The following is a 24,626-nucleotide window of genomic DNA, read 5'->3' as shown; positions in this document are numbered from 1 at the left end:
CTGAGAAAATCTGCTTCCCAGTTTTCTACACCCGGGATGTGAACTGCGGAGATGGTGGAGTCTGTGTCTTCCACCCACTGCAGAATCCGCCGGACTTCCTGGAAGGCTTGACGACTGCGAGTGCCACCTTGGTGGTTGATGTAGGCGACGGCAGTGGCGTTGTCCGACTGGATTCGGATCTGCCTGCCCTCCAGCCACCGATGGAAAGCCAATAGGGCTAGATATACTGCCCTTATCTCCAGGATATTGATCTGAAGGGACGATTCTATTGGAGTCCAGGTTCCTTGAGCCCTGTGGTGGAGAAAAACCGCTCCCCAACCTGACAGGCTCGCGTCCGTGGTGACCACGGCCCAGGTTGGGGGTAGGAAGGATTTTCCCCGGGACAGAGATGTGGGTAGGAGCCACCACTGAAGTGATGTTTTGGTTGCGAGGGAAAGAGAGATGTTCTTGTCGAGGGAAGCAGCACTCTTGTCCCATTTGCGAAGAATGTCCCATTGGAGTGGCCGTAGATGGAATTGCGCGAACGGCACTGCCTCCATAGCTGCGACCATCTTCCCCAGGAAGTGCATGAGACGCCTTAAGGGGTGTGACCGACTCCGAAGAAGTGACTGCACCCCCGCCTGCAGAGAAAGCTGTTTGTCCCGCGGTAGCTTGACTAACGCTGGCTGGGTATGAAACTCCATCCCGAGGTAAGTCAGTGATTGGGTCGGCGTCAACTTGGATTTCGGGAAATTGATGATCCACCCGAACTGCTGGAGAGTCGCCAGAGTGACGGTAAGACTTTGTTGACACGCCACCAGAGAAGGGGCCCTGACTAGGAGATCGTCCAAGTAAGGGATCACCGAGTGGCCCTGAGAGTGCAGGACCGCCACGACGGATGCCATGACTTTGGTGAAAACCCGTGGGGCTGTCGCCAGGCCGAAAGGCAATGCCACGAACTGGAGGTGTTCGTCCCCGATGGCGAAACGCAGGAAACGTTGATGTTCGGGTGCGATCGGCACATGGAGATAAGCATCTTTGATGTCGATCTATGCTAGGAAGTCTCCTTGTGACATCGAGGCGATGACCGAGCGGAGAGATTTCATCCGAAACCGTCTGGTTCTCACATGTCTGTTGAGCAGCTTGAGGTCCAGAACGGGACGGAATGACCCGTCCTTTTTTGTCCTTCCACACAAAACATAAAACTGAGGAGCCCGTGATCCACGGGAGGGTGTATAGATAGAGGGGAGGGGTTACACTTTTTTAAAAGTGTAATACTTTGTGTGGCCTCCAGAGGTAGAAGCTATACACCCAATTGTCTGGGTCTCCCAATGGAGTGACAAAGAAACAACTGAAATGTGATATTTACTTCTCAGGGCTTCGTTTTACTGAACGCAACACCGAGAAATCTCATGGGTTTTATTAGATGTTAAGGCTATGTGCGCACTAGAAAATGGATTTTTCTTAAGAAAAATCAGCACCCTGTGGCAGAATACAGCACCCGCGGCAAAAACCGCGGTAATAACACACCCGCGGTTTGCCGCGGTTTTACCGCGGGTTGGTGCATGTGTTTTAATGCATTCAATGCAATAAAGCACATTGAAAAAAAAAAAAAAAGTCATTTCCTTCTGAGATAGATAGTAGATAGATAGATAAATAGACAGATAGAATAGATAGATAGATAGATAGATGGAGAGATAGATAGATGGAGGGATGGATAGATAAATAGATAGGTAGACATATAGATAGATAGATAGATAGATAGAGGGATGGATAGATAGAGGACAGATCAATCAACAATCGACACGCTGCATTTCTCCCAGCGGTAGTGTGTTCACATTACCGGCCATGAGAAATGACCTGTGCTTACCTCTGCAGGCTCGTTACGAGGCTGCATTCTGTACGGTGTCAGTCGCAGCTGGATCAGTCTGCAAGCGTCGTGGGACCTGCGCGGAGCTGTGTGTTGGGGGAGGGTTAATAAACGGGTGAAAGATGAAAGAGGGGCTTTTTTGTATTTTATTTAAAATAAAGGATTTTTCGGTGCGTGTGCGCTTATTCACTTTACTTACGGGTTAATCATGAAAGCTGTCTCATAGACGCTGCCATGATTAAGCCTGGACTTAGTGGTGGCGATGCGCCGCCATTAACTCGTTATTACCCCGAATTGCCACCGCATCACGGCAATCTGGAAGAGTCGGGGACACTCCGGGACTGTCGCATAATGGATGCGACAGTCCCGGGGCAGCTGCGGGCTGATATTCTTGGCTGCGGGGGGGGGGGGGGGGGCATTAACCATGGTTCTCGCCCTCCCCAGCCTGAGAATACCGGGCCGCCGCTGTGTGTTTACATCGGCTGGACAGTAAAAATACTGCGGAGCACACGCTTTTTTTTTTTGTGATATGTATGTTTGATTTGTATGTGTATTCTATGTCTAGGTCTGTGTGTGAGTGCGATATGTGTGTATTCTATGTCTGTGATGCGTGTGTATTCTATGTCTGTGTGTGTGTATATTCTATGTCTGTGTGTGTGTGTGTGTGTGTTTACTCTGCTCCGCTTCCTCTTTGTGTCATAATGACATCACTTCCCTGCAAAACGCAGGCAGTGATTAACATTACAGCAGGTAAACCGCGGCTATACCGAGGGTATACCGCACATCGTATGCTACCTGCAGTATACCTGCGGTATTTCGCGATTACATTACAGTGAATGGAGTGAAATACCGCAGCTACCTGCGGAAAAGAAGTGACATGCACATTTTCTCAAGAAATTCTGCAGAAAGAATTTTCTTGAGAAAAAAAACGCAGTGTGCGCACAGCTATTTTTTTTTCCCATAGGTTTTGCTGGGAAATGTCTGCAGAAAGGTTACAAACATTTCTCAAGAAATTTCTGCAGCAAAACCGCAGGTAAAACCGCAGTGTGCGCACAAGGCCTAAGGCCTCATTCCCATGTAGGGTTTTTTCCTGCATACGAGAGAAAAAAAAAACCCAACGTGCAGGATGCAATCTTCATCTCTATTTTTTGATCTGTGTCCATTTTTATTAACAGTGGGACACCAGTTATATATATACGGTGTATATATATATATACAAATACCAACTGTATAATTATAACGTATCATAATAATTGGTGGTTTGTTAAGATTATACATATCAGCTTTTGCATTTTGGTTCATGTCCCTCTTGGTGGCTCCGTTTTCCACTTTTTTGGACGTTTTATATTTCTTCACAATAAATTCATATTTGATTAAACATCTATGGTGCAATTTCATTTATTGTCCCTAGGATGGGATTCTTTTGGGCATTTGTTGAGCTAAGTAGTTAGCAACCACCTGCCTGGTAGTTCTTAGGCCCATAGGAAAAAAAAAATTAAATGGTCCCGGATAACCCCTTTTGTCATAGGAGAGAGTCACCCATGTATATTCTGGTGACCTGCACTCTGCAACATATCACAAATATAAGGCCATCTTCTAAATGACCTACAGCAGAAGCTCCAATGATAATAAGCCAGCTGAAAAGTCCTCGGCTCCTGACCAGGACAACAGTCATTTTAGGGGTACATTCAGAAGCGCCCGTTTTGTTGCAGAAAGTTCTGCTACTTTCCTATTGATCTGAAAAGGACTTGTATAAGAATAAAATTTACTGATTGTCAGTTGTAGAAACTTCAAGAAATCTGTGGTGTGGAAATTCGCTGTAAATGGCCACTTACACAGTCATTACCTGATTTATAAGGATTAGGGGGGGATTAATAATAAAAGTAATTGCCCCAATATACAAAATAACCAAGCTGTCACAGGTAAACGGAGAAACGAGACAATGGAGCAGATATCAATACTGTACTTCTAGATAGTCTTAAAGGGACTAGCAGCATGTATAAGGCCCTGACTGTATGATCTCAGCCAGGTGAGTTTTATTCAGAAACACTGCGAGGGATCAGAGAAAAATGTACTTTAATAGCCGCAGGAGACTGGGCCTCACATGAGACTAGTCAGAGAGGCGGGGCCTCAGCGGCCTCTTCCTGCCCACCGCCCTGGAGTGAGAGGTCTCTCCTTGCACATGCAGAGAGTCTCAGTCCTGGCAACTACTAAAGTCACATCTTACAGCCAGTGTCTGATAAATGCTGCCTGTGGATCGGGCTTCATGTATCAGCTGGCAGGTTCACTTTAAAATATGTCAGATTCATCAGAGTAGTTTACACAGTTTGATGAATATGGATAATTTTTAGACTGTCTAGTTGTAGTTTACATCACCTATTAGTACACTTCCTTGTGTCAAAAATGTGGGGCACGTTAGACCACACACCTTTTATGATAAGGCAAAGTGCCCTCTAAACATATAATAAATATGCAGCGAGTCACGAAACCGAGACTTGATAAATCTTCTGCAATGTACCCTATAGAGAATCTGTCATCAGATTTATGCTGCATGAGCTACGGGCAGCATGAGTCAAAGTCTGGCTGTAAGACTAGAGCCAGGTAATGCTGTGGCGTTTCAGAGAAAACATACAATGGAGAAGCCGGATGAGGACTATAGGGAGAGAACTGACTAGTCTGATGAAGCCCCCCGCAGACTAATCCACAACCCGCTCTGTGAGTACATAGGGAGAGACCTGCCACTCAAAATGATTAACCTCATAACGACGGCCGTACGACTTAAAGCGGCGGCAAAACAGGGTACTTATTCTGTTCCGCCGCTTTAAAGCGGCGGCCCGAAAAAACCCTGTAGCGCCCCCCAGCGACCGAAAATCTCGGGGGTTTCAGCTACCGGGGGTAGCTGAGACCCCCCAGATTATGAATCGGGGTGTTTTTTTGGACCCCGATCATGTGATCGGCGGTATACACTGTATACCGACGAACACATGAAAAAAAAAGAAATGGCCGGTAAAACTGATTTCTTTTTCATCTGACATGATCAAACATGTCAGATGAGAAAGAAATCTAACCCCCTAGTGCCCCCAAAGCCCCCGGTACCGGAGAGTCCCCCCACCCCCACCCCTACCCCCACCGGACATCCAAAATGGCGCCGAAGCGCACAGAAAACTGCCGCCGGCGCCGGCTCTGCAGTCATTTCCCTCCGATCTGAAATGATCAAACATTTCAGATCGGAGGGAAATGTCCTCCCCCTGACCCCTCCTCCGGTCCACCGGAGCCCTCTGGTCACCGGAGCCCCCTCCGGTTCTCCAGAGCCACCACCCCCCTCCCCCCTCCGGAGCGTGGAAGATGGCGGCGCACAGCGCGCGGCCGCCTTCATTCTGCTCTTTCTGCCGCATGTGACACGTCACATGCGGCAGAAAGGTGTCCCCAGGTCCCACTAGGTCACCCCCCCCCCAAGCCCCCGGTTATACGTTACCTGTCTGCCGCTCCGGGCCCGCGATCGCCGCCTCCTTCTTCAATGCTGGCGGCGCATGCGCAGACAGCGGCTGTCAGCTGGATCCCTGCAAGCAGGGATCCTGCTGACGTCGCAACTGCACAGGCTACTCCACTGTGGACCGGGGGAGGGTGAGTGCAGTGATCTGCAGCCACACTCCTCACATGGAGAGGCTGCTGTTCCAGAAAATGGGGGGTACGTTCTGTGAGCGTGCCCCTCATATTCTGGAATGAGGTTACTGCAGGTCACTCTGCCCTAGGTTGGACCGGGGCAGTGTGAGTGCAGTATTCTCAGATTACTGCACCCACACTGCTCATGGAGAGCTTGCTCTTCCAGAAAATGGGGGATACGTTCCCTGAACGTGCCCCCCATATTCTAGAAGATCCAGAGTCGGCGTGGGACCTCCAAAATGGATTACAGCGACCGGAATTTCTTTATTTTCAATAAATTGGTAAAAGAGGAATGTTTCGGGGAGTGTTTTTTCAAATACATTTTTTTTTTGTCTTTTTTTTTTCTATTACTGACTGGGTTAGTGATGTCGGGTATCTGTTCAGATGCCGTGACATCACTAACCCCAGGGCTTGATGCCAGGTGACATTACAGCTGGTATCAACCCCATATATTACCCCGTCTGCCACCGCACCAGGGCGCGGGATGAGCTGGGGCGAAGCGCCAGGATTGGCGCATCTAATGGATGCGCCACTTCTGGGGCGGCTGCGGCCTGCTATTTTTAGGCTGGGAAGAGTCCAATAACCATGGCTCTTCCCACCCTGAGAATACCAGACCCCAGCTGTCCGCTTCACCTTGGCTGGTGATCTAATTTGGGGGGGACCCCACGTTTTTTTTTTTTTTTAAAAAACGCCTGGGGAGCCCTCCAAATTGATCACCAGCCAAGGTGAAGCTGTCAGCTGTGGTTTGCAGGCTACAGCTGTCTGCTTTACCCTAGCTGGCTATCAAAAATAGGGGGGACCCCACGTCGTTTATTTTAATTATTAATTTTTTGGGGGGCTAAATACAAGGCTAGGCACCCTTTAGTGCCACATGAAAGGCACTAAAGGGCGCCAGCTTAGAATATGCAGGGGAATGGGACGTTATATTTGTTTGACATCTATCCATTCATCCATTGTAGCATTTTAGGCTATGTGCCCACGATCAGGGTTTGCAGCGTTTTGGGCGCAGAGTGTTTTCCCTGCGTCCATAGCGCTGCGTTGTGCAGTAGAAGCACAGTGGAAGGATTTTTAGAAATCCCATGCCCAATGTGCTTCTTTTCTCCGCAGCATAAACCGACCTGTGGCGCAGCTTCCCGAGCCTCAGCGTGTCAATTTATGCTGCGGAGATGAGTGTGCTCTGCAGGTAGCATAGAGCTCCACAGCGGCCTGAACCCAAATCGTGGGCTTGGGCAGCTGCGTTCTCCCGTGGACAACACTCACATCTCTGCAGGAAGGCTGACACTGTGTACTGGACGCCGTGTCGCTGGATCATGGCCACATAGCCTAACAGTGAGACATTTGTTGCTACAGCAACATTTTTGTGAAGTACCTGTGGATTCAAAATGCTTACTATACTCCTGAATAAAATCCAGTTTCCAAAATGGAGTCACTTGTGGGGGGTTTCTGCTGTATAGGTACCCAAGGGGCCCTGCAAATGTGACATGGTGCCCGCAATTTATCTCAACTTTTCCAGAATTCAAATGGTGCTCCCTCCATTCCAAGTCCTCCCATTTATCCAAACAGAGGTTTTTGGCCACATGTGGGGTATCCCTGTGCTCATAAGACATTGGATAACAACCTGTGGGGTCCACGGTTTGTTGTTGTCTCTTGAAAAAGTAAGAAATTTGATGCTAAAGCAACAGTTTTGTGAAAAAAATGAAAATTTTCAATATGGCAACCTAAGCTTATCAAATTCTGTGAAGTACTCGTGGATTCAAACTGCTCACTATACACCTTGATAAAAGCCTTGAGGTGTCTTGTTTCCAGAATGGAGTCACTTGTGGGGGACCGCCACTGTTTAGGCACCTCAGGGGCTCTCCAAATGCAACCTGGCGTCCGCTATTGATTCCAGCCAATTTTGCAGTCAAATGGCACTCCTTCCCTTCCGAGCCCTGCCATGCGCCCAAACAGTTGATTTCCACCACATATAAGGTATCGCCAAACTCAGGAGAAATTGCACAATAAATGTTATGCTGAATTTTTTCCTTTTACTCTTGTAAAAAAAAAAGCTACCTGGTTGAAATAACAATTTTGTGGTAAAATTTTATTTTTTTTTTTTCATGGCTCAACGTTATAAAATTCTGTGAAGCACCTGAGGGTTCAGGGTACTCACCAAACATCTAGATAAATTCCTTGAGGGGCCTAGTTTCCAAAATGGGGCCACTTGTGCGGGGTTTCTGCTGTTTAGGTACCTTAGGGGACCTCCAAATGCGACATGGTGCCCGCAATCTTTTTCAGCCAAATTTCCTTTCTAAAATTCAAATATTGCTCCTTTCGTTCCAAGCCCTCCCATTTGTCCAAACAAAGGTTTCAGACCACATGTGAGGTATCACCGCGCTCATAAAAAAGTGGTTAACAAACCTTGAGGTCAAATTTTTGGAATTACCTCTTGAAAAAGTGAGAAAATTGATGCTAAAGCAACATTTTTGAGAAAATTATTAAAATTTTCAATATGACAACGTAACGTTAACAAAATCTGTGAAGTACCTGTGGATCTAAAATGCTCACTATACCCCTAGATAGAAGCCTTGAGGGGTCTAGTTTCCAAAATGGTGTCACTTGTGAGGGATTTCTTCTGTTTAGGTACCTTAGCGGACCTGTAAATGCAACATGGTGCCCGCAATCTATTTCAGCCAAATTTGCTTTCCAAAATTCAAATATTGCTCCTTCTGTTCCGAGCCCTCCCATTTGTCCAAACAGAGGTTTCTGACCACATGTGGGGTATCGGCGCGCTCATAAGAAAGTGGGGAACAAGTTTTGAGGTCCATTTTGTTGTGTTATTTCTTCTAAAAGTGAATAAATTTGGGTTAGAGCAACATTTTTAGGTAAAATTTAATTTTTGCTTTTTTTCATTCCACATTGCTTTTGTTCATGTGAAGCACCTGAAGTGTTAATAAACTTCTTGAATGTGGTTTTGAGTACTTTGGGGGGTGCAGTTTTTAGAATGGTGTCACTTTTGGGTATTTTCTGTCATCTAGGCCTATTGAAGTCACTTCAAATGTGATGTGGTCCCTAAAAAACTGGTTTTGTAAATTTTGATGTAAAAATGAGAAATTGCTGATAAACTTTGAACCCCTCTAACTTCCTAACAAAAAAAAATTTTGTTTCCAAAATTGTGCTGATGTAAAGTAGATAAGTGGGAAATGTTATTTATTAACTATTTTGTGTCACAGAAATCTCTGGTTTAACGGTATAAAAATTCAAAAGTTGAAAATTGCTAAATTTTCAAAATTTTTGCCAATATTCAATTTTTTTCATAAATAAACACAAAAAATATTGTCCTAAATTTGGTACTAACATGAAGTCCAATATGTGACGAAAAAACAATCTCAGAATCACCGGGATCCGTTGAAGCGTTCCAGAGTTATAACCTCATGAAGTGACACTGGTCAGAATTGCAAAATTTGGTCTGGTCATTAAGGTGAAAATTAGCTCCGTCACTAAAGGGTTAAAGGGAGGGAGACACTGGGTGAAGGCCCCCTGGACTAGTCAGGCCTCTCCCTATAGTCCCTGGCTGAAGGCCCCCTGAACTAGTCAGGCCTCTCCCTATAGTCCCTGGCTGGAGGCCCCCTGAACTAGTCAGGCCTCTCCCTACAGTCCCTGGCTAGAGGCCCCCTGGACTAGTCAGGCCTCTCCCTATAGTTCCTAGCTGAAGGCCCCCTGAACTAGTCAGGCCTCTCCCTATAGTCCCTGGCTGAAGGCCCCCTGAACTAGTCAGGCCTCTCCCTATAGTCCCTAGCTGAAGGCCCCCTGAACTAGACAGGCCTCTCCCTATAGTCCCTGGCTGAAGGCCCCCTGAACTGGTCAGGCCTCTCCCTATAGTCCCTGGCTGGAGGCCCCCTGAACTGGTCAGGCCTCTCCCTATAGTCCCTAGCTGAAGGCCCCCTGAACTAGTCAGGCCTCTCCCTATAGTCCCTAGCTGAAGGCCCCCTGAACTAGTCAGGCCTCTCCCTATAGTCCCTAGCTGAAGGCCCCCTGAACTAGTCAGGCCTCTCCCTATAGTCCCTAGCTGAAGGCCCCCTGAACTAGTCAGGCCTCCCCCTATAGTCCCTAGCTGAAGGCCCCCTGAACTAGTCAGGCCTCTCTCTATAATCCCTGGCTGGAGGCCCCCTGAACTAGTCAGGCCTCTCTCTATAATCCCTGGCTGGAGGCCCCCTGAACTAGTCAGGCCTCTCTCTATAATCCCTGGCTGGAGGCCCCCTGAACTAGTCAGGCCTCTCTCTATAATCCCTGGCTGGAGGCCCCCTGAACTAGTCAGGCCTCTCTCTATAATCCCTGGCTGGAGGCCCCCTGAACTAGTCAGGCCTCTCTCTATAATCCCTGGCTGGAGGCCCCCTGAACTAGTCAGGCCTCTCTCTATAATCCCTGGCTGGAGGCCCCCTGAACTAGTCAGGCCTCTCTCTATAATCCCTGGCTGGAGGCCCCCTGAACTAGTCAGGCCTCTCTCTATAATCCCTGGCTGGATGCCCCCTGAACTAGTCAAGCCTCTCTCTATAATCCCTGGCTGGAGGCCCCCTGAACTAGTCAGTCCTCTCTCTATAATCCCTGGCTGGAGGCCCCCTGAACTAGTCAGGCCTCTCTCTATAATCCCTGGCTGGAGGCCCCCTGAACTAGTCAGGCCTCTCTCTATAATCCCTGGCTGGAGGCCCCCTGAACTAGTCAGGCCTCTCTCTATAATCCCTGGCTGGAGGCCCCCTGAACTAGTCAGGCCTCTCTCTATAATCCCTGGCTGGAGGCCCCCTGAACTAGTCAGGCCTCTCTCTATAATCCCTGGCTGGAGGCCCCCTGAACTAGTCAGGCCTCTCTCTATAATCCCTGGCTGGAGGCCCCCTGAACTAGTCAGGCCTCTCTCTATAATCCCTGGCTGGAGGCCCCCTGAACTAGTCAGGCCTCTCTCTATAATCCCTGGCTGGAGGCCCCCTGAACTAGTCAGGCCTCTCTCTATAATCCCTGGCTGGAGGCCCCCTGAACTAGTCAGGCCTCTCCCTATAGTCCCTGGCTCGTTTTCCAACTGTGTCTTTTAGAAAAAGATATACCAGGCTGTAAACCTACATCCAGGTTCTGATCTATGCTGCCTGTGGCTTGGGGCAGCATGAATCAAATGACATGACCTCTTTAAGGCTATGTGCGCACTAGAAATGTGAAGTTTCTCAAGAAAATTTCTTGAGAAACTTCTGGGAGTGAAAGATTTCCGGACCTCCGGAAAAAATCCGCACCAAATCCGCATGCGGATTTGCCGCGGAATAGCCGCGATTTTCCCGCGGGTGGTTCCCTGCGGATTTTTGCAGGCTGTACTGCCGAAATCCACAGGGTACCTGCAGAAATAATGGACATGTTCATTTTCTCAAGAAATTTTCTCGAGAAATTCTTCTCAAGGAAATTTCTTGAGAAAAATCCGCACAAGTGCGCACAGCTTTTTTTTTTTTTCATAGAAATTGCTGGGAAATGTCTGCAAAAAGATTGCAGACATTTCTCAAGAAATTTCTGCGGCAAATCCGCGGGTAAATCCGCGGGTAAAAGGTCTAGTGCGCACAGAGCCTATGTTCGGGATGAGTGAAAGGCTGAACATGTGGTTAGGATTGGGCACATTTCTTATTACTGCCTCTATTGTCCACCACGTGACACACAAGTCTATGTAATACAAGATTCTCCTCCATAACTCATCCTGAAGTTTTCATTGTATCTAATTATTATTAGAGCAATATTGAGAATGAAGTAGTGAGATTTCTCTTCTGGTCTGCGTGTGTTATCACAGGAGGATACTGCCGACAGCCCCTGCTTAAGTGGAGCAAACTAGATTACTAGGCAGAGCCGCATATGGCCCAGGCAGTGATGACTTTACCCGGGAACAGATTCTTCTTTAAAACTATACATAAAAAAAAAGTATTTCTTGAAGACAGGAGAGTCCTCACCCCTGAGAAATGTCATGGAGGTGTGTGATGAGAACACGAGACCATCACCCATTTGCATTGCAGTAAAATGCTGATATCACTGGTAAATGAGGATATGTGGGGCCAGCGTTTCATCACGTCAGCACCCTTACAGATTTCCTGTTATTCTGCCTCACGGCCCAGATCAGATGTTTCTGCGATCCAAGGTTACATGTTACATACGGGTATGCTGCTGACTTGTATTTATTACCCTCCTATTGTGCGGCTCTTTCCATCCCTGTCCCCATTGGAGCTCACAGTCTAAATTCTCTCTCAGTATGTCTCTGCAGTGCGGGAGGAAACCCCAGGGAGAACATACAACTGTATGTAGTGTATTGTTAAGGCTATGCTGCGATAAACAGTTCTCCGCAGCGTGTATATGGCAATTTCTCACTAAGGGGCACAAGATTAAGAGTTTTAAGGTAATTCTGAAACTTTGTAAACGCGGAGGAATGAACAGCATGTTATCTATTCTGTTCTCAGGACGGCTGCACGGACGCGCTCTGCACAGACGTCCCTTTGAAGGCCCCGCTGATTGCTACCATGTCCGTCCATTCATTAATTCAATTCTCCCCTCTAATTCCATTCAATGTGACTCCTATTCATAGGGAAGAGCAGCTGCCATGGAGGAAGCACAAAGTATGGGAACGCTCAGCATCACACCGCTCTACAGTCTCATGATCACCACCATGCATTCATGTGTGGGAGGTGGAGACACGGCCATGCACTGGGAGCGCAGCTCCGGACCATGTACATGAAGTAATACTGCCCGGGTACCCACAGAAGCCATCTGTAACAGGGTAGATCAGGAGATCACATGACACCACGCGTTGCCACGCTCCAGGAGATCACATGACGCCACACGTTGCAACGCTCCAGGAGATCACATGACGCCACGCGTTGCCACGCTCCAGGAGATCACATGACGCCACGCTCCAGAAGATCACATGACGCCACGCGTTGCCACACTCCAGGAGATCACATGACGCCACGCGTTGCCACGCTCCAGGAGATCACATGACGCCACGCGTTGCCACTCTCCAGGAGATCACATGACGCCACGCGTTGCCACTCTCCAGGAGATCACATGACGCCACGCGTTGCCACTCTCCAGGAGATCACATGACGCCACGCGTTACCATTCTCCAGGAGATCACATGACGCCACGCGTTACCATTCTCCAGGAGATCACATGACGCCACGCGTTACCATTCTCCAGGAGATCACATGACGCCACGCGTTACCATTCTCCAGGAGATCACATGACGCCACGCGTTATTACACTCCAGGAGATAACATGACGCCCCGCTTTCCTGCGCTCCAGGAGATCACATGATGCCACACGTTATTACACTCCAAGAGATCACATGACACCACACATTCCTACACTCCAGGAGATCACATGATGCCACACATTATTACACTCCAGGAGATCACATGACACCACACAATATTACTCTCCAGATCACATGACATCACATTATTACATTCCAGGTGATCACATGACACCACCTAACATGACAGAAAAGGACACTAGTTACCTATGTGCAGTCATTAGCCCCAGGAACACATAAACTAAGAAACCCCAAACAAGCTCTGGGACTCCATGCAGTGACATGTACAGCAGCAGACAGTGACAGCAGTCATCACACCGGCATGGCTCAGCCCAACCACGAGCTCCTGCCCCGGCTGCCCACCCCCGGCACATGCTTACTCTGAGAACCGTCATCAAAGCGATCAAACTCCCACTCCGGGGAAATGGTTTCGGTAGTTGTCGCCATCACAGCAACCGATGGATGACCGCTGACCCCGCCCGCCTGCTTCCCCCGTGACACTCGGTAGCACGTGACTTCCTGCCGCGACACGCCCCCTAACAGAGGAAGCGGAGGATGCGCAGAAGCGTGAAGTGCTGCCCTTTCGGCCATCTTTTCTGCTGGAACGTGCCAGTTTGTTTGACAACCTGTAGGGTGACTATAGAAGCACATTTGGGAAGATTGCTGATAATAAATACAAGGAAAGATGGAGAAGCTGATAAAAAAAATAAGAAGATTCCGGCTCTCAGTATGATGACGTGCTGTCAAAGTGAAAGCAATAAAGTGATTGGTTGCTGTGGACTCCCCTGTTTCCTTCTATTTCTGACACATCCATTTCTCCCTTCACATCTCTATATTTTACATCTCCGCCCAAATATGAGGGCTTGTTTTCTGTAACCTGAGCTGTAGTTTTGAATGACACTATTCACTTTACCATATGATATACCATACCTGGAGTTTTTTCTCGTTTTCCAGTGTGTTACAAGGTAGAATGGATGATGTCATTCAAAAGTACAACTCGTCCCGCAATAGACAAGCCCTCATATAGCAATACTAACGGAAAAAAAAGTTATTGCTCTTGGAAGAAGTGGAGGAAAAAGTATAAAAACACAAAAATGGAAAATCGCCAGGTTGGAAAGGGGTTAATGGGCGAGGTGCCAGAAAAGTGGCATTGTAGAAGAGAAGGGATTGAGATCTCCCCAACCTAGGCACCGTCCAATCAAAAAGCAGCAGAAATTCTTCAAGAAAAACTTTTTGGTTCTCTTCAAAACCATTTCAAGAAATAATAATGATATATAAAAAAAAAAACAACAACCCTACGAAAAAGTCTCCTAAAGAAAGTTATGTACATATGATGTACTTTTTTTTTGTGTTTTATAAGATGCACCGGATTATAGGACGCACCCCAAATTTAGAGACAAAAAAGGTAAAAAGAAAAAAAAGGCATCCACCTTATACTCCGATGTTGTCTTACCAGAGGAAGGGCGGCAGTGGTGGTAGTGTGACGCCCTGGCAAAATCAGGTTGTAACAGAAAACTGCATCCATCTTCCAGATGCAGGATTCCCTCCTCCTTGGCCTTCCAACACAACCCCACACACAGGTACAAACACCAGCCACAAAAGCCTAGTCACCCCCCAGGACAGTAGGGACACACCAGTGGGAGGGGCCAGGCAGATGGTGATGCCCACCTAGGGGTCCTGAGGTGTTCGGGGAGGGAACAAGACAGTCTAGTCTGAGTCAGACAGAGAAAGAGTTGAGCAGTGGAAGTGAGAGGAGTGAAGTGGTAGTCGGGGGTTGTAGACCCTGGACTACCGGACTACCTGAGCAGACTAGGTGGCAGTCAGCAGAGCAGGGCCACAGGCGACGGAGATCCGGTTGTGGGAGACCTTAAGTCTCAGTGCAGCATCCAGCTGTCTCTACCCTATGCCTTGGAGTGCAAGCGTTAATACAGATCCACCCACCCACAGGTCAAAACAATAAATGGCCACATTTACAGACTGCTTTCCCTGCAAATGTTGACGTTTAGGCTTGTAGATACTGAGGATTTCCACAACCTGCTGGTGGTGGCCATCCCTTAGGGCTCACTCACACTTGCGCTATTTTGACGCAAACGGAATCCGTCACTAAAGTAGTACAGTTCATTTATTTACAGTGGAAGCGCGACATCATGTGGACACAAGCGGGTACTGCAGGACACACACGCGCCATAGTAACGCGCTTCCACTGTAAATAAATGAACTGTACTACATTAGTGACGGATTCCGTTTGCGTCAAAATAGCGCAAGTGTGAAACTAGCCTAAGTACTCAATCCCAAGCCCTCACTATTTCTCCCCGTGTGGCGTCCCCAACTTACACAACCTCATGTCCATTAACATCACCTGTGCCTCATTGTCAATTTTGCTGGCTAGATTGCCATGTGTCGCGGGCGGAGGGGACGCGCTCGCCACGCTCGTGTCCGGGGCTTCTGCTGCTGCTGCTCGGTGGCTCGAGCGGTGGACCAGACATGGTGACAAAAGCAGCGCTCCTCACCCGTGAGTGAAATGGGGATGGTAGGGTTAGGGGGATTGTTCGTGACGCCACCCACGGGTCGTGGTGATAATGGCACCACCGCTGCTGGTAACGGGGATCCCGGGCGAGATGGTAGGGTGCAGCTGAGATGTTGTCCCCTCCGTGGGCAGGGGTTGGTGATCCCGGGGCCCGATGGTGTAACGAGGAGGCTGGATGGCTGGGGTGCAGGGACTGTGCGGCGCGGTGCCGGACGGCACTGGTGTACTCACTCAGACAATCACTGACAGAGTTGTAGGTAAACCAAAACGGCCAGATGGACGGGTCCCGCAGCCGGCTGCAGTGTTGTTGTTGTGCTCTCCCCAGACGGCTGATGGTGGCTGTCTTTCCCTGCATGTTTGAGAATGTTCTTGACTCCCATGGTTGCCCACCGGTAGTCCGCTCCCCGGCATATAGGTGCCGTAGGAGCCCGTTTTGCCCGCAGGCGCTGGCCCTTGGATCTCTAGCCTGTGGCGGTGGCTGTATATCCTCTCTGGGTGGACGGTTGCCTTCAATCGGGACATAGTAGTTGAGAAACCCCTGGGGTTCCTGTCACATTCGGATTTGACTATTGACGGCGGCTCCAAGCCTGGTGGGAGTCCGATGGCCCTGCCTGTGTGCTTAGCTTCACTCCGTTCCCCGGTCCAGTACCGGCGGGCCGACGCCCGACCCCGGTCCTTACGGCTCTGCGGAGTTCCACTAACTCCTGCAGACGGCCACCACCATCTGCCAACCTTGCTGTCAGTGTCTGGGCTCCAACCCAGACACCCAAGTGTTCACTCCTCTCACTTTCACCTCCAAGACTGAACTGACACTTTCCCCGCCTCCAGGCCTGTGAACTCCTCGGTGGGTGGGGCCAACCGCCTGGCTCCGCCTCACTTGGTGTGGACATCAGACTCTGGAGGGAGGCAACAAGGATTTTGTGTTTGGCTGCTGTAACTGCCTAGGGTGGGGGTGTGTATGTTGGTATGTTTGTGACTACCTGGCTAGTCCAGGGCGTCACACTCCCCCTTGGTAAAATGCAGACCGTCCGCGGGCTGCCCGTCCATCACCAGTTTTATTTTTGTTCAAAAACTGTAAAAGAAAAATAACACATTAAAACTTTAACATACGCATATTTTTCAAATCTTCCCTTACGGAAGGTGCATTGCTTTAACGTTTCAAACATTTTTATTAAACGGACGGGTTCACGGTCATCCGCTCTCCCACCCAAATAACCTAAACCTTGATGCTGCCCCTAAGAAATGGGCAGCAGCCCTTTACCCCAGTTCAGATCCAGGTTACCCGAGCGGGAACGGGTTTGGTGTCTCGCACCCGGCTGTCACTTCAGGGGACCCCACGTCCAGGGGGTCCCCTGACCCCCGGAGGATGGCCACCGGTCCTGGTGGTGGCCGGGCCCCAGCCCCCTCTGCTGCGGGCCCTTCCTCCAATCTGCCTCTCCGGAGGCGGCACGGATGGAAACCAGCCCACTAAATTATTTACAGGCCCACAAGTTCGTGGGTGGCCTGCCAGTTCTCGGCCATGTCCATAAGCAGTTTCTCATGCATACGGTTAACACATAGGGTCCCTCCGGGGACAACTTGCCGGCAACGGCCGGAATAATCAAGTTGTTGATAATCAGGTAACAAACTCGGATGATTGGTGTTCATTCATTTAACGGAAACACGGTGCTGGGGGTCCCAACGGGGACAACTGGGTTGCAACAGAAGACCGCTGCCTTACTTGAGGTCGCTTTCCTCATCTTTAAACAGCAATCCCACGGCACAGCTGCCGTTGCTGTCGCTCCCGGTATGGAGCACCTTCTGCTTGCTCTGGTTCAGGCGGTGTGGGGGCTGGGCCCAGACAGAGTCCCTCCGTGCCGACTACGACCGGTACCTTCGGTAATAAGGGACCCCCCTGTGACGTGGCCTGCTCTGCCTCCTGGCAGCTGCATCCCCGCCGTGCCTCAGCCGAGGCCCGGGGTCTGGGAGCGGTTGACGGGACTTGTGGTGCTGGCCTCTGGTCGAGGTTCGCCTCCGCTGCAGCCGGGCGGACTGCCGGGGCCGTCGTCATCTCTGTCGCAGTCGGGATGGAAGCTGGGACGGGTGCCAGGGCGGTGACAAAGGTAAGGCCCAGGGGTCGCAGGTCCGGGCCCTCTCCCTCAGACGCTGCGGGCTCTACTACCGGTGACAGGGGTAACGGGTCGGTCGGGGCGTTGGCCGCGGGCATGGGCAGTGAGGGAGGTAGCGTGGTGGACGGCAGCAGGCCGGGCCCCTCAGCCGTATCGACCGATCCCTCGGGGACATTGGGGCGTGGGTCGCTTACCCGCTCCTCTGAGACCACCTCCACTTCGGATGCCCAAACAGTTGCGGCCAGGCCCTTCATCTCCGACATCCACTTCGCCAGCATGAAGTGGACTTGGACCTGGAGCTCCTGGCACATCTTGCGGCTGGATCCAGGAACGTGTTTCAGCAGAGTCCTGGCGTCCCTGCACGCTGCAGCGCTAGTTACATGTCGCCGCGGCTGCGACCGCCGCTCCTCCAACGGCTCCGTCGGGCGCAGACATCTTTTTCCCGTCCCCCCTTGGTTCTGTCTAGTACTTACGCTTGTTGGGGGCGGGGCTTCGCTTTCACACCTTCCCTGCTCGGGGAAGACGCTCGAGCGGGAAATCTTCGCGCCAAAGATGGCCGCGCGTTCAATTTTTCGGCCAGACGCCGCCGGCGGAGACTGCAAGGCACACTTCTACTGGTAAGTAGATCGGCTCGATCCTGTTCGTGACGCCAAGTTGTCGCGGGCGGAGGGGATGCGCTCGCCACGCTCGGGTCCAGGGCTTCCGCTGCTGCTGCTCGGTGGCTCGAGCGGTGGACCGGACCCGGGGACTCGAGCAGCGCTCCTCACCCATGAGTGAAATGGGGATGGTAGGGTTAGGGAGATTGTTCGTGACGCCACCCACGGGTCGTGGTGATAATGGCACCACCGCTGCTGGTAACGGGGATCCTGGGAGAGATGGTAGGGTGCAGCTGAGATGTTGTCCCCTCCAGGAGCAGGGGTTGGTGATCCCGGGTGCCGGTGGTGAAACGGGGAGGCTGGATGGCTGGGGTGCAGGGACTGCGCGGCGCGGTGCCGGACGGCACTGGTGTACTCACTCAGACAATCACTGACAGAGTCGTAGGTAAACCAAAATGGCCAGATAGACGGGTCCCACAGCCGGCTGCAGTGTTGTTGTTGTGCTCTCCCCGGACGGCTGATGGTGGCTGTCTTTCCCTGCACCTTTGAGAATGTTCTTGACTCCTGTGGTTGCCCACCGGTAGTCCGCTCCCCGGCGTATAGGTGCTGTAGGAGCCCGTTTTGCCCGCAGGCGCTGGCCCTTGGATCTCTAGCCTGTGGCGGTGGCTGTATATCCTCTCTGGGTGGACGGTTGCCTTCAATCGGGACTTAGTACCGTGTTTCCCCGAAAGTAAGGCCCTGTCTTACATTAATTTTACCCCCAAAAGTCCCACCCTGCCTTACTTTCGGGGGAGGCCTTACATTGGAAAAAAAAATGACCCGGCATCCACCCCATCCTCCCCCCTGCAGCCTCCCCATTGTTTGAGAGTCCGGCATCCACCCCATCCTCCCCCCTGCAGCCTCCCCATACAGTGGTTCTGCCCCCCACTCTGCCACCACACACACTGACACATACGGTACCGGTACAGCCCCACACGGCACCCACACACATATCGTACTGGTACCGTACACACACACACACTGACACATACAGCCCCATACGGCACCCATACACATACCGTACACATACCGTACACATACCGTACACACACACACACACACACAGAGAGTTTCGGAACTTACCGTTACTTTCCTTCTGTTTCGATCTCCTCTGCGGTGCCGGGCTGACGATTCGGATGCTGGGGACGCTGGACCAATCGGAGCGAGCCTGCAGGCGGTGACGTCGCGGCTGATTCGGCCAATCAGCTGCGAGCCGGCTGACTGGCCAATCACAGCTCGAGCTGATGGCCAGCAGGGAGCCTGTGACGAACAGGCTGATAGGCCAATCAGCATCGAGCAGGAAGGCGAGATTGCGGGGGCCATTCACCGGAGGCGGACCATGGGTGGCACGAGACTGGAGAAGGCCTGGATGGAGCGAGGGAACAGCGGCAGCGGTAAGTTCCTGTACTTTCCCCAGGGACCCCACCCATATGCGGCCATACTGTCCCCAGTGACCCCACCCATATGCGGCCTTACATTACGCCGCGACCACCACCCATAGGCGGCCTTACATTCCCCGGGCCCCCCACTACCCTGCCTTACAATCGGGGGGTGCCCTACATTGGCGGACCCCCCCCGAAACCCCCACCCTGCCTTACTTTCGGGGGGGTCCTACTTTCGGGGAAACACGGTAGTTGAGAAACCACTGTGGTTCCTGTCACATTCGGATTTGACTATTGACGGCTGCTCCAAGCCTGGTCGGGGTCCGATGGCCCTGCCCGTGTGCTTAGCTTCACTCCGTTCCCCGGTCCGGTACCGGCAGGCCGACGTCCGACCCCGGTCCTTACGGCTCTGCGGAGTTCCACTAGCTCCTGCAGACGGCCACCACCGTCTGTCAACCTTGTTGTCAGTGTCTGGGCTCCAACCCAGACACCCAAGTGTTCACTCCTCTCACTTTCACCTCCAAGACTGAACTGACACTTTTCCCGCCTCCAGGCCTGTAAACTCCTCAGTGGGTGGGGCCAACCGCTTGGCTCCGCCCCACCTGGTGTGGACATCAGACTCTGGAGGGATGCAACAAGGATTTTGTGTTTGGCTGCTGTAACTGCCTAGGGTGGGGGTGTGTATGTTGGTATGTTTGTGACTACCTGGCTAGTCCAGGGCGTCACACATGCCACCTGGTCATTTTGGGTAGGCCTCACACTGATTGCAGATCTTTTGCCAGTTTCAGAGAAGAATTTTGAGAGTGTTCAAAATTGATTCAAAACTGGAATCAGAGTTTATCCTGTACATCAGTTCCTGGCTAAACTGCCAAGCCTCCTTGTTGGCTAGGTGGGCCAAAAGCCTGGTTTCTCAATCATTCTCTGCGGGTGACCACGCTGCCTCTTCCCCTCTGCTGCGTGCTGCTCAATCCCCTGTCAAGGATGCAAATGTAGATGCTTCTGAACCTGTCTTTACACATTCACAAACACCATCAGCAGCCACATACATTCCTTGTCCCAGCACATCGTTCAGCTGTCTCTACCTTAGACCTTGGAGCATAAATGTTAATACACAGCCCCCCCCCCCAGGCCAAAAGAATAAACGGACACATTTCCAGAGTTCCTTGTCTTTGCACTGAAAGGGATCTGTGCAATATGTTCTATATGCCTTCTTGCATTTATTTATTCCTGGCGCAATAATATTTCTTTTGAGGATGTGCAATATGTATCAATTATCAGTTTATAATTATTTTTTCATAATTTCTGTATTTTTTTATATATGCTGATTTTTATTGCTTACAGATGCATTGTTTTTCATTGTGCTTCATCTATTAATGTCTTGTTTAGAGTTCAGTCATATTGCTTTTTGCGCCTCATCTTTGTATTGGCCAATCTTTCTCCCTCCATTGCACTGAAAGGGTTTGTACAATATTGCGGTGTAGCATCTATTCAGTCTTTGTGCAATAAATTTACCCTTTGGGCATGTGCAATATTATCAATTGTATAATTATGTTTCATAATGTTATCTATATATATAATTGCCTTATTCTGTCTGTCTGTCTGTCTGTCTGTCTGTCTATCTGTCTGTCTGTCTGTCATGCTCCAAAATTGTGTCCTTACGGTGACACAAAGCTGATTGGCCGCTGGGCTCGCCATGGCCCCGCCCCCCACACAGATTGGCCGCTCGCCCAGGCTGCGCCCCCACACGGATTGGCCAGCCGCTCGCCCAGGCTCCGCCCCCCCCACAGATTGGCCTCTCGCCCCGGCACCCTGCAGGCATTGGCAATTCGGCCACGCCACGCCCCGCCCCCCTCACGCAACGCACGCTAGCTCTGGCCCCGCCCACCTCCCCCCGCGCATTCCCCGAACTGACACGGCTGTCACGGAGGTGAGTACTGTACTCCCCCCACCCCCTCCCCCCCCCCCGCGCATTCCCCGAACTGACACGGCTGTCACGGAGGTGAGTACTGTACTCCCCCCCCCGTCCCCCATCCCCCGCTCGCACGGGAGTGGTGTGGGCTCCCGTGCGAGCGGGGGACGGGATGCGTTGGCATGGTTACAAGCGCATCAAGGTCCTGCAGCGGCGGAATATCCACACGCACACACATAACAGCACACACACACACATACACACACATCAGATCACACTCACTCTCACACACACACCTCACACACACCACATCGCATCCACACACTCACAGCATCCGGCGATATCGCTTGCTTCTCGGCCTCGATACTGTGCTGTTGTTACCTTCCAGGACCTGACGGAGGATCACATGGCCAAAAGCATGTGGTATCTCCGGATGTTGTGACTGTGAGCGCGTATGTGCGATATCGTCAGTGTCTGTGTGTGTGAGTGTATGCGATCGGGTGTGTGTGAGTGTCGGGATCGGGTGTGTGTGAGTGTCGGGATCGGGTGTGTGTGAGTGTATGCGATCGTGTGTGTGAGTGTCGGCAGAGGAGCATGGCGTGCTGGAGGAGGCTGGGAGCAGAGAGACTGATCTTGGGGAAGGCTGGGAGGGGGAGGCTGATGCTGGGGGAGACTGGGAGGGGAAGGCTGATGCTGAAGGAGGCTGGGAGGAGGAGGCTGGGAGGAAGGAGGCTGGGAGGAGAGAGGCTGATCCTGGGGAAGGCTGGGAAGGGGAGGCTGATGCTGAGGGAGGCTGGAAGGAGAGAGGCTGATGCTGGGGGAGGCTGGAAGGAGAGAGGATGAGGCTGGGAGGAGAGAGGCTGATGCTGAGGGAGGCTGGGAGAGGAAAGCTGATGCTGGGGAAGGCTGGGAGGACGGAGGCTGGGAGGAGAGAGGCTGATCCTGGGGAAGGCTGGGAGAGAGAGGCTGATGCTGGGGGAGGCTGGAAGGAGAGAGGCTGATGCTGGGGGAGGCTGGAAGAAGAGAGGCTGATGCTGGGGGAGGCTGATGCTGGGGGAGGCTGGGAGGAGAGAGGCTGATGCTGGGGAAGGCTGGGAGGAGAGAGGCTGATGCTGGGGACAGAGAGGAGAGGCTGATGCTGGGGACAGAGAGGCTGATGCTGGGGACAGAGAGGCTGATGCTGGGGACAGAGAGGCTGATGCTGGGATGAGAGAGGCTGATGCTGGGAGAAGAGAGGCTGATGCTGGGGACAGAGAGGCTGATGCTGGGGACAGAGAGGCTGATGCTGGGGACAGAGAGGCTGATGCTGGGGACAGAGAGGCTGATGCTGGGGACAGAGAGGCTGATGCTGCGGGCAGAGAGGCTGATGCTGCGGGTAGAGAGGCTGATGCTGGCGCAGCATGGCGGATGGAGCACGTTTGGGAGTGCGCAGCATGGCGGATGGAGCACGTTTGGGAGTGCGCAGCATGGCGGATGGAGCACGTTTGGGAGTGTGCAGCATGGCGGATGGAGCACGTTTGGGAGTGCGCAGCATGGCGGATGGAGCACGTTTGGGAGTGCGCAGCATGGCGGATGGAGCACGTTTGGGAGTGCGCAGCATGGCGGATGGAGCACGTTTGGGAGTGCGCAGCTTGGGGGATTCAGCACGATGGGGAGTGCGGAGTATGGCGGATGGAGCACGTTTGGAAGTGCGCAGCATGGCGGATGGACCACGTTTGGGAGTGCGCAGCATGGCGGATGGACCACGTTTGGGAGTGCGCAGCATGGCGGATGGAGCACGTTTGGGAGTGCGCAGCATGGGAGATGGAGCACAATGGGGGGTGCGCAGCATAGGGGATGGAGCACAATGGGGAGTGCGCTGCATGGGGGATGGAGCACGATGGGGAGTGCGGAGTATGGCGAATGGAGCACGTTTGGGAGTGCGCAGCATGGCGGATGGAGCACGTTTGGGAGTGGGCAGGGTGGGAGATGGAGCACGATGGAGGGTGCGCAGCATAGGGGATGGAGCACGTTTGGGAGTGCGCAGCATGGCGGATGGAGCACGTTTGGGAGTGCGCAGCATGGGAGATGGAGCACGATGGGGAGTGCGCAGCATGGCGGATGGAGCACGTTTGGGAGTGCGCAGCATGGGGGATGGAGCACGATGGGGAGTGCGCAGCATGGCGGATGGAGCACATTTGGGAGTGCGCAGCATGGCGGATGGAGCACGTTTCTGAGTGCGCAGCATGGCGGATGGAGCACGTTTGGGAGTGTGCAGGATGGGAGATGGAGCACGAAGGGGGGGGGTGCAGCATAGGGGATGGAGCACGATAGGGAGTGCGCTGCATGGGGATGGAGCACGATGGGGAGTGCGCAGCATGGCGGATGGAGCACATTTGGGAGTGCGCAGCATGGCGGATGGAGCACGTTTCTGAGTGCGCAGCATGGCGGATGGAGCACGTTTGGGAGTGCGCAGGATGGGAGATGGAGCACGAAGGGGGGGGTGCAGCATAGGGGATGGAGCACGATAGGGAGTGCGCTGCATGGGGGATGGAGCACGATGGGGAGTGCGCTGCATGGGGGATGGAGCACGATGGGAAGTGCACACCTCCCCCCAACACACACACACACGCGCGCGCGCACTGCACAACACACCACACACACACACTGGGAACCACAAACAACTGCCCTACACAGACACCCACACACAGACAACGCTGCACACACAAATATACGCACATACCGCACAACACACACATTGCACAAAACATACCTCCCCCCAAAACACACCACACACACACAAACCGCGCAACACACACACACAACGCTACACACACAGCGCTCCACAAACAACGCAACACACAAACAACACTGCTCTCACCCCCCATCACACCCAGACAACACCCAGAACATGTACAGCGCCCTACACAAACACTTGGTAACTACACACAACAACATCTATATATATATATATATATATATATATATAACAAAAATCATACATGAACTACACAATACGTAAATTCTAGAATACCCGATGCGTAGAATCGGGCCACCTTCTAGTAATTTTATAAATTCTTTATGTACTGATTGATATTTATTGCTTAAAGACGTACCATATTTGTGGTTTCCTTCTTGGACACAATCTTTGATCGTTTTACTTGCTGAAACAAAAATTACATGTCCCACTTGGATTTTTCTGACCCCTAGTGGTTATTTTGGGAAATGCAACTGGTTGTTGAATACCTCTATTATCGAGATGCCATCTTTT

The 24,626-nt window shown here is 51.7% G+C and overlaps 1 protein-coding gene across 1 annotated transcript in view; it reads right to left on the bottom strand.

Annotated features, from left to right (window-relative positions):
- WASHC4 (WASH complex subunit 4) overlaps positions 1-13,308 on the bottom strand; it is a 160,339-nt gene extending 147,031 nt beyond the window's left edge. The window contains exon 1 of the mRNA XM_075344739.1: positions 13,196-13,308. Within this exon, the coding sequence (XP_075200854.1) occupies positions 13,196-13,262 (67 nt within the window). The 5' untranslated portion in view covers positions 13,263-13,308. The remainder of the gene's footprint in view (positions 1-13,195) is intronic.
- Positions 13,309-24,626: the final 11,318 nt, after the last annotated feature.

The sequence above is a fragment of the Anomaloglossus baeobatrachus genome, chromosome 4 (assembly GCF_048569485.1).
Source record: "Anomaloglossus baeobatrachus isolate aAnoBae1 chromosome 4, aAnoBae1.hap1, whole genome shotgun sequence".
In the NCBI taxonomy this organism is placed as follows: Eukaryota; Metazoa; Chordata; class Amphibia; order Anura; family Aromobatidae; genus Anomaloglossus; species Anomaloglossus baeobatrachus.
Note: the sequence above shows the minus strand (reverse complement) of the source record. Positions and strands in the feature narration are given on the sequence as shown.